Consider the following 18,202-nt stretch of genomic DNA (forward strand, 5'->3'; position numbering starts at 1 on the left):
CAGCCTCCCGAGTAGCCAGGACTACAGGCACGTGCCACCACACCCCGCCAGTTTTTGTATTTTTTGTAGAGTCAGGGTTTTGCCATGTTGCCCAGGCTGGTCTTGAACTCCTGGGTTCAAGTGATCTGCCAGCCTCGGCCTCCCAAAGTGCTAAGATTACAAATGTGAGACACCACCCCCAGCCAGAGCATTGTATTAATCCAAGCAGGAGAACGCAGACTTCAAAGGCTTATGGGCAGCGGAGAGAAGCAGATGGAGTGAAAAGATGCAATCAGCGGGACTAGTGGGAAATGAGGGAAAGGAAGGTGTCAGGATGGGGCTTTTTCTAGCTGAGTGGAGTTCAGTTCGTTCTCAGAGAAGCTTGAGAGGCATCCAACTATAGATGCAAGGTAGGTGGCTGTTGGTCCCTTGTCTTTAGGACAGTTTGACTTTTGTAATACAGGCGACCTCACAGAGCTATTGTGAGAATTCAGCTGGGCACAGAATAGATGCTCTATAAACGGTAGTTCTATTCCCCATTTGCCCCGTACTCCCAGCATGCCAGGGATACAGCGGCGGATAGAGAAAGGTTCAGTTCCCTTTGGTCTCTTGCATTCCCCCTTCCCTCAGCACAATTCCTGGGCTCATAGCGGATGCTCAATAAGTATTTGTAGAATGAACCAAAGAAATCAGACCCTTGGTGACCCAGGGCTACATGTACTCGGCGGAAAACTGGGGTTAAACCGGACCCTTGGTTGGTTGAAAAATTAAAATAATTTTTAAAAAGTGGGCGTGAAATAATCCAGAAGTTGGAGGGCCTGGACAAAGGCTGGGGAGGGGACTCCTCCCACCAGGCGGCCTCAGGGTCGGCTTAGCAAGAAAGGAGGCGCTGGGGAGACCTCTGGGGTCCCAGCTGCCAAGGTACTCGCCGCTCCAAGGAGATGCGGACGCCGGATACCAGCTCTGCCTAAGATTGCTGGGTCCCGCCGCGGCCTTTAAAGGCCCACCACGTGGCTGCGCGGTCAGCCCTGGTCCGGAGGCGGTGCCCGGGTGGCGCCTGCGCATTGCCTAGCAGAGGGGTTGGGGTTCCGAGAAAAGGCGTCGGGAGAGGAAGGGGAGGCTACTTGGGGGTGGGACGCCGTGGGAGGAGTCGGCTCCTTATGCAAATCACAGCGGCGCGCGCACGGTCCAGAGGCGGGGCTTGCGATGCAAAGCCAGGTCCGTCCGGCGAACCGCGAGGGGGCGGGCCGCAACCCTCTGCCTCTTTCCGCGAGCGCTGACGTCGCCGACGTGTTGTTTAAAAGCGGCCGCGCAGGCGCAGTGAGCCCAAATGCGAACTTAGGCTGTTACACAACTGCTGGGATCTGTTCTCGCCGCCCGCCCGGCAGTCAGGCAGCGTCGCCGCCGTGGTAGCAGCCTCAGCCGTTTCTGGAGTCTCGGGTCCACAGTCACCGCCGCTTACCTGCGCCTCCTCGAGCCTCCGGGGTCCCCGTCCGCCCGCACAGGCCGGTTCGCCGTCTGCGTCTCCCCCACGCCGCCTCGCCTGCCGCCGTGCTCGTCCCTCCGGGCCGACATGAGTGGGGACCACCTCCACAACGATTCCCAGGTACGGCCCGGCCTGACCCTGGCGGCCCCGGACCCCGGCCTGGCCGTCCCGCGACCTCCGGCGCAGGCCCCGACCCCAGCCCCGGCCCGGCAGCTTTGACAGGCCGGAGTCCCCGGTGAGGGGCCGCCTGCCGGAGTAGATCGGCTCTCTAGGCCGCGAGCGAGGGCCGCGAAGTTACAGTTCGAGGCGGGGATGGCTGCCCTCCGTGGCCACCCCCGGGGCCCCGTCCTCCCTGGGGGCGCAGGGTGGGCCAGGCCCCCGGCCGCGCGCGCTCGCCGCCGGAGGGGTTAAAGTGGCTGTTGTTTGATATTCTCTCCTTTTCTTTTTCCAGATCGAAGCGGATTTCCGATTGAATGGTGAGTGTGCCCCCTGCCCCGACTCCGGGGCCCCCCAGCCGCCGGCCGCCTCCCCCGCGCCCTGCCGGTGCCGGGCAGAGGACAGACATGGCGTCCCAGAGACTAAGTCCCGGCTCCTCGCTCACCGGCCCCATTGTTCCCATCGGGCCGCCTCTTGACCCCCTTTCCGGGGACCCCAGCTCCCCCAGATCCCGGCCCTCCCAAGAGGGGGCAACGGAGACCCCGTGTCGTCCGCCACCGGGCCTCGGGCGGTCTTTCCGGGCCGGGATTCCTCCCGGGAAAGTCGCCTTGTCGACGGTCGGGACTTAGTCTCTGCGCCATTTTCTTTTTCTCTCTCCTCTCCTTTCTGTGCCTGTGTCTCTTTCTCTCCCTCCCTCGGCTCTTTCCTTGAGCTGCCCAGAACGAGCTTTCTGCAGAGCAAAGCCGTATAAATCACATACTTCACCAGAGAGGGAAGGCTGGGGGACTGAATTATTATTTTTTAAACTTTATTTTGGGGGTTATTCCCTTTATGCTTCGTGTTTGTTTCCTTTTCTGCTTCCAGAATGAAAGATTTCCTTAAGCAACTGTTAATTTTTTTTTTTTTGATAGGCTGTTTATGATAGGAATTATGGCTCTAAAACTAAAGCCACCCTTTGTGGAGTTCTTTATATTTCCAGGTTGTTTTTCCCAAGTTACGTTCTTTGCAAAGGTAGCAGTACCTCCCTAAAGAAAGTTTGCAAGTTCTCTGTGGGTCACCCAATGTAAATGTTGGATTTTTTAAAAATTATGTTAGTCACTGGAACTTTTCATTGTGGCCGAGGTTCCCAATGCAGTGTTTTTCTGGAAACGCAGTTTAGTGTACTTGTTGGAAGGAAAGATTGTTGAGCATCTCTTGTGGACCTAGTGTGTTGGCCTTTTTGTTTGGGTTGTAGGGAGGAAAAAAAGATTTTGTTTATTGAAGCAAAGAGTGTCCAGTACCCACCCCTGCTTCCTGTTAATTCTTTTTCACAAGCCACTGTTTTTCAGGAATCAAGAACTAGGTTTTTTTTTTTTTTCCAATTCTTTATGTTTTTGAACCCTTTTCAGCCAAATCAAGGCATTTATTCTTATTGTATTTCCACTTCAGTTACCCAGGGAAGATTCCTCCAATAAAAAGCTCGTCCTTGCAGGCTTTCGAACAACCCTGTTGAAGGAGAGGTTACCTTCTGTAGTGTGCTGGGAATTCCCACTGATTTTGATAGTGCATAATCCTGCTCAATTGAGTTTGGGTTCCGGGAACCTCTCCAATGGGAGAAGCTGATGAGTACGTTTTCTAATGTTGTAATCAGCAGTCCATCATGTTAGCCTGCTCTACTGAGAGCAACCTTATGTTCAGAGTTTGAAGTGGGGCATCCAGCAGGAGATGGTACTCAGCCAGGAGAGAATCTGGTTTAAAGTATGGCATTTCTTGAGCACCAGATATGTGCCAACCACTGTGCTTGGTGCTAGAGCTGATCCTGTAACCATAACACTCCCTTGCTCTCAATTCAGTCTATTGGGGGAGACATAATTAGTTAATTATAAGGTAACTACTGGGGCATATGTGTACCCAAAATGCTTTGGAGTATAGGGGAGTTAATTTTGTCTGAGGGTGGAAAAATTTCTCGGAGTAGGTGACTTCTGAGCTGGGGGTTGTGGAAGACTGGGCGCAGAGAATTGTCAGGGGTTGGAGTGTTTCTTAAGTACATTTAACCAACCTATCACAATTTTAAAAGAGGGAGGAGGTGAGGCCTGCAGTTTAGAAAACCACAGTATAGACATGTTTCTTTGGGATACAGGGACAAAGAAAGGATGTGCAGGTGAGGATGTAAGAAGTCCTTTTGACCTTGCTAGAGGAAGGTGGGATCTTAATATAGAATGTGTTCTTTTGGCTGTCAGGCTGGGCTGAGTAGGTAAGGTAAGTAATGAAACAAAGTTTAGCCCTTTCTTGTGAGAAAGTTAACTTACATGGTTCTCACCTAAGTCACGTGAATGATTGTGAGCTGGCTAGGTTATTGATCTTTACTGACATTTTTATAGAGGCTGAAGTAATCTGCGTATGTTGACTTTTAGAATGTGTTGGCTCACATTTAATAGCAATAATAGCTAATATTTATTGAATACTTACTGCCAGGCATGAATCTCAGCTCTTTCCATGGATCATCTAATTAAACGTAGTCCTTGGAAGGACGCTTGTGAGTTAGGTCCTGTTATTTCTGTTTTGTAGATGAGGAAACTGAGGCTTCAGTGTATTTACTAGCTTGTCCAAGGGCTGTGAGTTGGCCACTCTAAATCCCATGAGCTGAGCCACTATGCTAGAGTGATACTATGTGATACTAGCATGAAAAAATAAAAAACCACAAATCTCTATTTTCTTACAGAGCTGAAAAAGGAGAGAGGGAAGGAAGGATTTGATAATTTGTCATTTGCTTTTTATCTAAACAGAGAGAATCTCTCTGCCACCATAAAGGTCTGACATTGGTGTAATTATTCTTTGTGAATATTGTCTGGAAGATGTGGTGTTGGTAACTATGCTTGCTATCTCAAGTAATACATTGTTAACCAGTGATTGATTTATGTAACTATGAAAGACACTTTAAAAAAAGTAGAAATCAACGTTTAATTATGCCCAGACATGTCATTATTGAACTTCGTATTAAGAGATTGTTTAAGCATGCTTTTAAGAGGGCCTAACCCATCTTACAGATTAATGTACAAGTTCATATATTAAAATCAAACATCTCTCATTTTGCCTGCCCTCATCCCCTAAGATATAAAAGATTTCTCCCCCGCCCCCCCACTTTAGAGCTCATTCTTCGCAATGTTTAAAATTGTAGCTGTTTGTATGTAATTTAGAACATTCTGACCCATACTCAACTGCTGGGAGACTCTGTTATTTATATTTAAGATGTTGACAGTGAGTTAGGAATTTGGAGCAGAAACCATATCTAAGTCTAAGTGAAAAGACTTCCTAAGTATTGGTAGAACTAACTGTAGTGGGGCTGAGTCATTATTACAGTACTGTACAGGCTGCGTAGCTATCTGTAGAATTGATAATGGTAATACCAGGTTAAAGTGTTAGCGATTCTTCTGCTGTTTCAGAGGTCTTGAAGTTTTTGCCTGTCTGCTGTGGAGATAGGGAGTTCTCCCCCATTTGACCCCCTTAGCAAAGCACAATACTTGGCTCCATCAGTCTTTATTCTAAGAAGTGGTATATGGGATCATGGTTTGACATCATCTTATGCTGATTCTGGTTGGCTTAATGGAATCAAATTGGATGAAGGTAATTAAATATGAATTGTTTCTGATGCTAATAGATAGTTGTACTTCTGTCTGTTGGGTATGGGTTGGGATGAGCGGTAGCATAGCTGATTGCGGTGGGGGGATTTCAGATAGCTGATGATGTGGCTATCTGAAAATTGCCACTAGGTTTTTAAAACTGAAAAGTGATGGTACCGCCAAATGAAATCTGCAGCATCCTCAGACTCAATCAGGAAATACTTAAGCATTATGCTCCAGGGTGGTTGTCTTTCCTTACATTGCAACTGGACTACTTGAGGCACCTTTTTAGAATTAGTGAGCCGCTAGGATTTTTATACTACGCTTTGACATAAAAGAAAGTTGCTTGTCAACATGTGTTTTTTTGGTTTACCAGCGTATCAGATCTCACAAACAAATTTTAGGCTCGGATTGGATGTTTCTAGTAAAAACAAGAAAATCCAGGCATCACTAAAAGAATCAGAAATACGTTGTGGCTTGAAAGGTGCAAACTAAATAATATAGCTAGCAGTAACAGTCACCAACTCCTGCTTTTCTTTGGTTCAGTAGATAGAGTAAAATGGAAAATAGGAAACCAAGGTCAGTCCCCAAATCTCATTATAACCAATAGCAGCAAAAAAAAAAAAAAAGGAATTGAGTCTGACTTTTTCCCCTTGCTGTCAGCATAAAGATGGGGAATTGAGAGTTGGAAAGACATTCATTAGTTTGTTCAGATTATTAAATAACATGTCTTAAAGTTTATATTCCAAAATTGGGCTGTGAGGTTTTTTTGTTTTGCTTGTTTTCAGTGCATGTGTGGGGTGGGGAGGTGCAAAAAAAATGTTTGCCTTCTAATATACAGCTGTGTTGTATATTAATTATATAGTAACAGTTGTCCCCTGCTGCTAGTGGTATGGAAAATGATTCTGTTGTGCTTTCTGAATGCATATCATTTTAGAAGATTTCAGATTATACTAAAACCATGTTATTTCATATTAGTTGGACATGAATGCATATTTACATGACACATCATTATCAACTTTTGCCTTTTGCCATCTTTTTAGTGCAAAGTAAAACTGATATTCTTCAAATCCAAAGTTGTTTCCTCAGAAGTGTGTTTTGTGAGGGATTGCATCTTTCCCATGTGAAACTGTGTCGAACTCCAGTAAACTGGGTTCACTTGGGAAAATGAATTCAAATGTAATTAGTTTGAATGAAGCTGTGGAAATGTTTGAAATGAGTATTTTGACATTGGACCTGGAGGTTTAAAAAAAAAAAAAAAACCCTCTTGAAAGAATAGTAAAATATATTGGATGTGGAGGTGAGAGTCAGTTGAGTGAATTTTCTGTGTTGTATGGTTTAGATTATCTGACTATCCCTTAATTATTTTGAAACCATTAACTTTGGATAATAAGGGCATTTAGGCAAACAGTTGACACATGGATTTCTTAAGGTAAAGAGTTTAGAGACTTCCAAACTAGTCCTTAAGAGGCGAATGGGTATTGTGTTTAAAGGAAGCTTTCAGATTGTGTTTAAACTTTGAGTAGTAATATTTGGAACTGTCTTTTCTCCCTATTTCCATGCCTCATACATCTCAAGTTTGAGCAGCAGCTTTCCATCCCCATGGCTCCAGGCCAATAGCTGCAGTAGAAAATCTAAAATAGAGGCCAGGGTTGGAATAATTAGCATTTTGCCAACCCCCACCCTCCCTGCCACCTGCCTATCTAGATGTGGACAGTATGTGCTGTGTTGATAGCATAGGGCCTGGGAAGGGTGGAGAGGGATGTAAATGAGGGCAGGGTGGACAAAGTTTGATTGGGGGTTGCGGGGAAGCTTGTAGAGGAATATCTGTTAGATATTAATGGTATTTTGGTGGCGTTATAAGAAATGGCTGATAGTTTGCTGAAGTGATTTAATAGTAAATAGGTATTGTTGAACATTTTCTGTGTGTATAGGAAAGATCCTAGATATTTTTCAAACTGGGAGAGAAGTGATGTTACTGGTATCTCATGCGTATCTCTGGAGTATATAGATCGTAATATCAACTTTGGCTATCTGTATCAAAGTTTGTATTAACTGTCTTTATGTGTGTCATTTATGTCTCTTAACGTTTAGTAAAGAAACAAATGCCAAGGGAGGTAGGCAACTTTTACTTTTAACTTCTTTCCTTTTCTTTTTTTTTTTGGGCGGGGTGGGGGGCAGACAGGGTTTCTGTTTGTTGCCCAGGCTGGAGCGCAGTAGTATGATCACAGCCCACTGCAACCTCTGCCTCCTGGGCTCAAGCGATCCTCCTACCTCACCCTCCCAAGTAGCTGGAACTACAGGTGCACGCCACCACGCCAGGCTAATTTTTGCCTTTTTTGTAGAGACGAGGTTTCTCGCCATGTTGCCCAGGCTGGTCTTTTGAACCCCTGGGCTCAAGCAGCCTGCCCGCCTCAGCCTCTCAAAGTGCTAGGATCACAGGCATGAGCCACTGTGCCCGACCCTTAATTTCTTTTTGGTAGGTATTCATTTTTCATTTGTTGTCTTAAGCTTCTAGTTTCACTCACTTACCTGTCTGCTAAATTTTTCTGAAATGTGTAATAAATGTTTTAATTTACTATCTCCCTTCTACCGTTCCCATCAGATTTGGGGTGGGGAGGCATCTCTACCAGGCCATTAATTCCCCTCTGAGCCTTTGAAATTAACATTTTTGTTTCTGTGGATTCAAGGAACCTAAAGAACACAGTTCATTAGCATTCCCAAGAAACACCTAGGTAAGCTCCTACAAAAGATGTTAAAGCAATCAGCATTTTTAGGGACTTCAGATCTCCTGTATTTGTTGTTGTAAATGATGATGTTGGGAAAACAATTTAACAGATCCCTGGGTATTCTGACGTTTTCCTATATTTTAAGAACGAAACCGACCCAGCCAGCTTGTGGTCTCATTATTCTTTATATTGTTTTTCTTAGCACACGCTAGCAAAGATAGATTCCTAGGACTTTTCTTGGCTGTTGGAGTTTATAGAAAAAAAGTTCTTTGTTGAAGGTTAGTCCTCCACCAAAATAATACACCCTTTTGCCCCTTAGTAGAAGTCCAAATGTTAATCTTGCTATCATATATGTATGAATGCCCAGATTTATAAAGCTTTGTAGGTATATTACTGATTGTGCAGGAGACTAATCTAGGAGGCTTCAGAATCATTGTCATTTGTGGATCTCATTGGCTAAGACCTTTTACTTAACCTGACTCCAGTAAGGTAGCCCCTTTGTTTCCTTGTAGTTGGCTATGTGAGCTCTTGCCAAGCAGCAGAAGGAGAAGTGGGATGAAGGGAACGAATTCTGAAAACTTATTAGGCACCACATTTTTATGTGCATTAAATCTGAATTGAATGAAGATAGTATAGGTTTCATAGGCTTGTGGGGAGAACCGGAGACCAGGAAAGGAAACGTTTTTTTCTTTTTACCCTTTATGCCTTTTCATGTCCTCTTTTTGATAACATGCTGCCTTGGTCCAGATTCTGGAAACCCCACTCAGGCTGTAATTGGTAAGCTTCTAGTACAGATGTCACAACCTGCCTTTGATTATCTGCTGGTAGAGATAGCTTGGACCCTTTGTATGTGGAATGTTAGGTCTAGGGGAAGAGTGGGGGTGTGAGGAGACAGCTGTGGTAAAATAGAAAATTGGTGTAGGATTCCAAAAAATCTAGATAAGTCCCTGTTCTTCCTATGAAACATGATCTGGCCACTGAACCTTGTTTTCTTATCCATAAGCAAGGATAATATTTATGTTTCACAAACTATTGAGAATTAGATAAGTATATGAAGGTGCCTCTCTGTCCTCATTGTAAAATGTAAACTTTGATGAGACAGCCTCTATTCCCAACTGGATCTTTATTTTGAATGTTAGGTTTGAAATAGTGATTGATGTTGGGGAGTCTGTCTTTCATTCGTATTCCCTGTTAAAGTTTTAAATCTTCTTGACATTTACACAGTGAGTTGTAACATGTAACTAGTGTTGTTGAGTCTTTACCTAATTGAATCAGCAGAGCCTACACTGATGTCTTCCAGTTACAAAGTGGTCACTGTAAAGTAAAAGGTGTCTTCATATATAGGTTTGGGCTAAGAATGAGCCAATTGTATATCTAGTTCCTACTTTTCTTCCTTTTTTTTTTTTTTTTTTTGAGATGGAGTCTCGCTCTGTCACCCAGGCTGGAGTGCAGTGGCGCGTGATCTCAGCTCACTGCAAGCTCCGCCTCCCGGGTTCACGCCATTCTCCTGCCTCAGCCTCCCAAGTAGCTGGGACTACAGGCGCCCACCACCACGCCCGGCTAATTTTTTGTATTTTTAGTAGAGACGGGGTTTCACCATGTTAGCCAGGATGGTCTCGATCTCCTGACCTCATGATCCGCCTGCCTCGGCCTCCCAAAGTGCAGGGATTACAGGCGTGAGCCACTGCGCCCAGCCTAATTCCTACTTTTCTAAGAATGTTTACAGCAAAGTGGTCATTGCCGAAGGAACTTCTAGCAGTACAGAAGATGGGCTCAGAAATGAAAGAAGTCTATTGATGTGACTAATTTCTCAACCATTTAATAGAATTATGGATTTTCTATTAAAAATGACCCTTTTCGATGCATTTAATAAAATGCCAAGTCCATTATTTGTTAATTTTTTAAAACCACAAAATTCAATATGTCTTGTGTCAGCATATTTTTTCAAAGGCCACTATTTTACTTCTCCCCCAAAACGTTTTTAAATTAAACAGAGAACTCTCAAAGCACCTGAGAATTACTTCAGTTTTTCATTTATTCAAATAGTTGCTTAAAGTGACCAACTTGGTTTTCTTTGAAATAGTAATTCTTGGGAATAAGAATACCTTAAATAATATAATAAAGCTTATGTGTGAGAATTTAGTACCAAATGCCATGTTAACAGTTATGCGTGAGTATAGGCATTTGGGAGATTCCATGAAAAAATTGGATAAAGTCAGTAGAAATTTCAGTAATAGCTCATAAGTCTAGCTGATGCTGAATATTGAATTGCCTTGAATTTGTTATTTTGGAAGTGTTACTTAAAGGAAATAAACGAAGGTCATTTAAGGATGTGTTCACTAGTGTTCATTAGATTTAAGCCAAATGGATCTTAGTAGAGATCTTAACGCCATTCAGCAAAAGGATTATCACAGAAGCATCACAACAGGCGCAGATTTATATTCAATTAAAAGTAGGAAGGAGGACATAATTTTGTTGTATAGAAATTATGGAATAGGGCCTAATTTTAAAGAGTCTTCAAAGATAAACATATCAGGAAAAATATAGCTCATAAAATATGGGAAAAAAAATCTGGGAAGATGAGTATTTGTTAATGCTCTGTAGCTCCATTGCCCTCAGTATACAAGGAATGTGCTCACAATAGGGTTGGATTTAAAAGTCTTCAAAGCTTTGGTCTCTTTTTCTTTCGTTTTCCTCTGATACAGAATGCGAATAGTCTCCCGCCCTCCAACCCCCTCTACATCCCCACCACCCCATAATAGAGACTTAAAGGGAATTTAAATTCGAGTTCTTGAGTTTCTGCTCAATGGCTAGGTCTTTGAACAAGTTAATATCAGAGCCTTAGTTCTTCACCTATAAAGTAGGTTTAATATTTACCTTACAACGCTGAGGATTAAAGAGCATGAGAGGATTACTTTATGAAAGGTGAAGCTTAGAACAGAATTTTTAGTTCCTTGCCAATGCTAAAAAAAAAAAAAAAAAACAACAACACCGTTTTCAGAAATTGCTTTATTAGTCTTTTGTACAAAGGGAACATCTTTAATTTCTTTAAATTTGGACATATATCTATTGTGAAATTTTAACCAAGCTGGAGAGGTCACTAGGGAGCATTGAGTATTATACTATTGCTGTAAATCATAGAAAGGCTGGCTCCGGGGGGTACTGACTTGCTTTGACTTTGTGGCAACTTCAGTTGCCCAGTGACAAGACTTGCTGCATACGCACCACTTTGTTTGTTTTTCATACCTTAAATTGTGGATTAAAAATCTTTGGGGGGCAGGCCTGGAGGCTCATGCCTATAATCCCAGCCCTTTGGGAGGCCGAGATGGGCAGATCACTTGAGCCCAGGAGTTCAAGATCAGCTTGGGCAACATGGGAAAAACCCATCTCAACAAAAAAATACAAAAATTAGCCAGGTGTGTTGGTGCACGCTTTTAGTCCCAGCTACTTAGAAGGCTGAGGTGAAAGGATTGCTTAAGCCCTGGGAGGTGGAGGTTGCAGTGAGCCGTGAGCATGCCACTGTACCTACCCCATTTTGGGCAACAGAGTGAGACCCTGTCTCAAAAAAAAAATAATCATCATCATCTTTGGCAGTGATTAACTTTCTCTTTTCACACTTGGGATGGTGCAATATTTGGCAGTCTACTTAGGAAACTAAAATTTTCACGTTTAATTGTAAATGGAAAAGTTTAAGTTGCCATATTCATTCATACAAACATTCAGAAAGTGAATATTGTAACTAGACACAGATGAACAAGACAAACCCACATGCCTATCAGGATGAACTTTGAAATTAGCACGTTGTAGGTATATACAGTTACTTCCTCTTGAGATTTTTCATTAGGCCTCACTACAAAGGCTGCTGTCATACAACATGAATGGGGACTGGAGGTACTTTCTGGCAGTTAATATTTCACTATCAGTGCAAGAGAGTGGCGTCTCTATTTAGTCCTAATCGTGAGTTTTTCCCCCCTTAAAGAAATTGGAGACCTAGGACCTTGGATTTCCAAAGATTTCCAAACTCTTATTTCTTAAAATGTTACAAAAAATGGTTTTTTTTTAAGTATACCTATATACCCATTAAACTTTTTTGCCTGAAATAGGCAAAAAGATTAAGTTCTGTGTATTTATTTCTCATTATCTTTTTGTATCAGACATCCATGTTGCATGAATTTTAGAAAAATAGTTTTCGGCTGGGCACGGTGGTGGCTCGTGCCTGTAATTCCACCATTTTAGGAGGCCGAGGCGGGTGGATTACGAGGTCAGGAGATTGAGACCATCCTGGCTAACCCGGCGAAACCCCGTCTCTACTAAAAATACAAAAAATTAGCCGGGCGTGGTGGCGGGCGCCTGTAGTCCCAGCTACTTGGGAGGCTGAGGCAGGAGAATGGCGTGAACCCGGGAGGTGGAGCTTGCAGTGAGCCGAGATTGCGCCACTGCACTCCAGCCTGGGTGACAGAGCGAGACTCCATCTCAAAAAAAAAAGAAAAATAGTATTCACATTTCCTGAGCAGGTAGGTTGTCAGAATGGCTAGAGATGTTCACATTCTATGTGAGAAATCATGTGACAATAGCTAATTCAAGTATTTGAAATAATTTAAATCCTTGAACTGAATTGAATGAAATAAAGAATTTAAAATCACCATCTTCACATATTTGAAGAACTAAAATCTTAGAGAATAAACTCTACTTAAAGTCCTGGGAAGCTAATTTTATGAAACTATTTAAATATTATTGCCCCTTCCTAATCCATGAAGTATCTTGATATGGGTAATACATAAAAGCTGTTAAAGCTCTTCAGAGAAAGATGCAGAGTACATAGTGGTATTACTTACAGTGGTTTGAATACTAGAAAAGTGATCGGGACAAAATGTTAGACTTACTGTGCCTTAATCGTACAGTCAGTGCATTTTTGCAGGAATGGATGCAATGTGAGTAGTTCTTACTATTTAATACCAGAAATGAAGAAACAGTAGCTTCTTAGGAATTGATTGTGGCTCAGGACCTATTTCTTAATTTTTAATGCTTCCACTTAACTGGGAGAGGAAAGGAAAGGGAGAAGGAACACAAATTTGTTAGTCTTTATAACTACTGGCTTGTTACACTTGATTTCCAAACCGCAAGTGTTCCAGGGCCAGGCACCCAACACTGAGAAGTCCCTAAGAAGTATATTTATCGGAAATTTGATTTTTTAAAAAAACCTCATCTCTACTAAAAATACAAAAAATTAGCTGGGCCTGGTGGCGCATGCCTGTAGTCCTAGATGCTCAGGAGGCTGAAGCAGGAGAATCACTTGAACCTGGGAGGCAGAGGTTGCAATGAGCCGAGATGGTGCCACTGCACTTCAGCCTGGGAGACAGCGAGGCATCGTCTCAAAAAAGAAAAAGACCATGTTAGGTTCTGTTTAAGTAGTATTTCTTATACCCTGGAATGAATGAATGCCTCTTAGTCTTTAGAATTTGATAAGGTTTAGCTAGGCATACTCAATACTTCTCCATTTTATTACATATTTTTAGGAAGGCACTAGGTATTGTGAACTCCTTGAGAGTTCTAAACATCTCAGAGCCTGTTTTGAGTATTGATGGCATAGTCACAGATACTCCATTTCGTTTCTAGGGAAGTCTGCCTGCATTACCACCTAACCCCAAGCCATAAGTGTAACCACTTTTCTCTGGCTTTCATTGAGCTTTTGTTATCCTCTTTTAATATTTCATTCTGTAGTAGTCTGTATTTATGTGTTTTCCTTATTAAGAAGTGGCCAGCACTTTGGGAGGCCGAAGTGGGTGAATTGCTTTATCCCGGGAGTTCTAAAGCAGCCTGGGCAACATGTCGGGACCCCATCTCTACAAAAAAAACAAAATTAGCCAAGCATGGTGTTGTGCACCTACAGTCCCAGCTACTTGGGAGGCTGAGGAAGGGGGATCGGTTGAGCCTAGGAGGTTGAGGCTGCAGGGAGCCATGTTTGCCCCACTGTGCCCCAGAACGAGACCCTGTCTCAAAAAAAAAAAAAAAAAGTAAGAGCACTGTTTCATCCTATATGGTCAATACAGATGCTTTTACCAAATGTTTCAGTTGTGAAGTGCAAAATCCTTTCTCCCCTAGCTTGCCAGCTGGTTGAAGATCAAGTGAGAGACTTTTGAGAGCTTAACAATAAGTTTTCATTGTTGTTCTCAAGCTAATATGCCTAAAAGTCACCTGGGGATGGTTGGTGAAAATACGTATTCCTACTCGTACACCTTGAAGTTGATTCTATCGTGGAAGGTACTGAAAATCTACATTTTTAATGTATCTTCAACAATCCCAAATGATTCTGACTAATGCAGGTGACCCATAACCTCCTTTGGAGAAGTTGATCTATCTGAACTTTACTATTTTATTTGGCTAAAGATGTATATTTTGCTTCATTCAATTACGATACTCCATTGGTTAAGTTATAAAGCTTACAGGATGATGATGATGATGATGATGATTATTATTATTATTTGGAGACAGAGTCTCCCTTTGTCACCCAGGCTGGGGTGCAGTGGCACGATCTGGGCTTGCTGCAACCTCCACCTCCTGGGTTCAAGCGATTCTCCTGCCTCATCCTCCTGAGTACCTGGGATTACAGGCACACCACCACCACACCTGGCTAATTTTTGTATTTTTAGTGGAGACGGAGTTTTGCCATGTTGGCCAGGATGGTCCCAAACTTCTGGCCTCAAGTGATCCAGCCGCCTCAGCCTCCCAAAGTGCTTGGATTACAGTAGTGAGCCACCACGCCCAGCCAAGCTTACAGGATATGTTTAAAGGACCAGAACAGTATTTTTTAATATATGTTTATAAAAGCTTGATACTTCACTCTAAGTTAGTTTCTGCCTTTCAGTGAGCATTTACCAAATAGCAGATACAGTTAACTGCCTTTGCAGCTGTTTTACTGTGTGTCAGAATCCTAATCCTTTCTCCTACTTCAGTGTTTAACAAGCCATTTAATTCTGATGTTACTTTTTCAGATTGGGTGACAAGCAGAGCACAATGAGCAGGGTTTGTTTTCATACTAATACTAGGATGGTTAAATCAGGACTTTAGAAAGTAAGTGGAATAATTTAGTGGAATACTGAAAATCAATCTATGGAGCTCACTGCCTTTAGATTAAATTAGTTGGGGACTTCAGCTCCTGATGGTACTGATTGAAATGGAAGCATTTGAATAAAGCAGTATAGTTGAGGCTTGAACAACACGAGGGTTAGGGATGCTGACTCCTGTGCAGTCAAAAATTCGAGTTATAACTTTTGACTTCTCGAAAACTTAACTAATAGCCTACTGTTGACCAGAAGCCTTACTGATAACAGAAACAGTCAATTAACACATATTTTGTATGTTATATGTATTATATACTATAATCTCACAATAAAGTAAGCTAGAGAAAAGGAAATATTAAGAAAATCATAAGGAAGAGAAAATATATTTACCGTTTATTAAGTGAAAATGGATCATCATAAAAGCCTTCATCCTCATTGTCTTGTTGAGTAGGCTGAGGGGGAAAAGGAGAGTTTGGTCTTGCTGTCTCAGGAGTAGCAGAGGAGAAAGAAAACTCTCATGTAAGTGGACTCAAGCATTTCAAGCATGTATTGTTCAGGTGTCATCTGTGGTTCTCAATGTGTGGTTTCCTGATCAGCAGAACTGCATTGTTTGAAAACTTGTTGGACACGCAGATTCTTGGGCCTCACCCACATCTACTGACTCTTAAACTCTGGGAGTAGGGTCTTAGCCATTTGGGTTTTAATGAGTGTCTACCAGGTGATCAGATGTGCACTGAAGTTTCAGAACCAATAGAATAGAGCAAGATACCAGTTTTGTAGTAATTGAACCTCTTAAGCAGTATTCCTTGTTCTTTCACAAGGAACCATGGATGGAGTTCATTACTTGTGCTTTCTTACAGTTGTGAAGTTGGAGTTAATTCATAATCGGGGGAGGATCTTCTGGAGTATAAAAAAATTTAAGGAGCAGTTATATGATTAACACCAGAAAGGTTTCTTGTATTTCTACAGAATATATGCCACCTCAGTAGGAGAGGGTGTGTTCAGTCTTATTCTTTCTACAGCTAGTGGCCCAGAGAATGGCCTGCACATTTCAAGCCCTGTCAGTAAGAATTGTCTAGACAAAGAAGGTCCCTTGGTTGAATTAGTAATAGGATACATGAAACAATGCATCAGCACACTTAAAATCTTTATGGCCAGACAAGGTGTGGTCTTACTGTGTTAGGAGGCCCCTGACCATTGGAAACAAAGGCAGTTCAGGCTGAGCTGTGGATCCCCACGTAGGCCAGAGGTTTGTAGTCACTCTCACTCTTCCCAGGCATTAAGGGTTCCTTAATGGAAGCAAAGGAGGACAAGCCTACAGGAATGGGCCTGCCCTAATTGAGCTGGCCTGAGAAGATACATTTTCAGGCTAGACAAGTCCTTTTTCCCTTTTAAGTTCTGCCTCTTGGGAAAGAAGATGCATTTGTAGTGCAGGGATGTCCTTGTGAAAATATGACTTGTTATAGAGCAGTATATGAAATGCAAGTGCCCAGCTGGGCGTGGTGGCTCACGCCTGTAATCCCAGCACTTTGGGAGGCCGAGGCAGGCGGATCACCTGAGGTTGGGAGTTTGAGACCAGCCTGACCAACATGAAGAAACCCCATCTCTACTAAAAATACAAAATTAGCCAGGCGTGGTGGCAGACACCTGTAATCCCAGCTACTCGGGAGGCTGAGGCAGGAGAATCGCTTGAACCCGGGAGGCGGAGGTTACAGTGAGCCAAGATCATGCCATTGCACTCCAGCAGGGCAACAAGAGCAAAACTCCTTCTCGAAAAAAAGAAAAGCAGTTGCCCATCTTAAGGGTCTTGTACTAGTTAATTACTTTAAGAGACAAGTAAAAAAATTCCAGTGTTGTCTTCTATTAAGAGAACAAAGGTAGTTAGTAAAAATGGGATTTGTTTGCCCTCCTCCTGAAGCTTAAAATAATTGCTCTATCTCAGTTTTGTCTTATGCTTTGGCAGACTAATAACTTCAGTTGAAATGTTTTCTGGGCAGGTGCTCATTGAGGGCCTGATTCTCCAGAGGTTCTGTGCAGAAGCAGGCTGCTTTGAGATAGCCAGCTTAGCCAGGCCTGGGAACCACACAGAATAGTGCAGTGCCATGTAGGGAAAAGTCCTTGACTGGGCTGCAATAGGCAGAGTGGAGAGTGCTAGGAAGCAGAGTATTTTCCTGGATAATTTCATCCAGTAGAACTTTTCGTCATGATGGAAATGTCCTATATTTGTGCTGTCCAATATGGTAGCTATTAGCCATATGAGGGGGGTGTGTGTGTGTGTGAGAGAGAGAGAGAGAGAGAGAGAGAGAGACAGAGACAGAGACAAGAGTCTTGCTCTGTCATTCAGGCTGGAGTGCAGTGGCGCGATCTCAGCTTACTGCAACCTCTGCCTCCCAGGCTCAAGTGATTCGACTCAACCCTCAGCCTCCCGATAGCTAGGATTACAGGCGTGGGCCACCACACTCAGCCAGTTTTTTTGTATTTAGTAGAGACGGGGTTTTGCCATGTTGACCAGGTTTGTGTCAAACTCCTGGCCTCTAGTGATCCACCTACCTCAGCCTCCCAAAGTGCTAGGATTACAAGCATGAGCCACTGCACCTGGCCTATATGAGGCTTTTGAGCCCCCTTGAAATATGTGGCAAGTGGGAGCAAAGAACTTAATTATTTTATTTTAATTTAAATATAAACTAGCCAATAGTGGCTACCATATTGGACAGCTCTATATAAAATTTAGGTAAGACCCAAGAGAAAGTGGTTTAGATTCTGCTTGGAATATGAGTGATTGGGGCTCTTGGAATTTAAAAATCCAAAGACACATGTGAATTTGATGTATCATGAGTTTGAATAACAGCCTTCCTTCAGTATGTCTACATTGTTTTATCCTGACTGACATTGTAAGTCCTAAGAGGACTTACAATTGGTAAGTAAAGTTGTGTTTACCAAAGCAGTTGGAAGTTCAGGCAGTTGTCCATTTTATTTGACCCCTTAGAGCTAAACAGGTGAAAATTTCAGGTCCTTTGGATGAAGTAAGTTCTCATTTTATCTCAGCAACCCTATGAGGTAGGTTATGTCTGTTGCATAGTTGACAAAATAGATGAACTTATATTTATATACACCTTTATGGATTAGTAGCCTTTAAAATTGTTGGTTTTATCCCACAACTTCAATTGAAATATAACACAGGAATATTTGTTA

The 18,202-nt window shown here is 42.8% G+C and overlaps 1 protein-coding gene across 1 annotated transcript in view; it reads left to right on the forward strand.

The window, feature by feature from the left end:
* The first annotated feature begins 1,194 nt into the window (after positions 1–1,194).
* The window catches only part of TOP1 (DNA topoisomerase I), a 96,225-nt gene continuing 79,217 nt past the window's right edge, over positions 1,195–18,202 (forward strand). Inside the window, exons 1-2 of the mRNA XM_024238888.3 lie at positions 1,195–1,585; positions 1,917–1,941. Coding sequence (XP_024094656.1) covers positions 1,553–1,585; positions 1,917–1,941 — 58 coding nt within the window. The 5' untranslated portion in view covers positions 1,195–1,552. The remainder of the gene's footprint in view (positions 1,586–1,916; positions 1,942–18,202) is intronic.

This window comes from Pongo abelii, chromosome 21, assembly GCF_028885655.2.
Source record: "Pongo abelii isolate AG06213 chromosome 21, NHGRI_mPonAbe1-v2.0_pri, whole genome shotgun sequence".
Classification (NCBI taxonomy): domain Eukaryota; kingdom Metazoa; phylum Chordata; class Mammalia; order Primates; family Hominidae; genus Pongo; species Pongo abelii.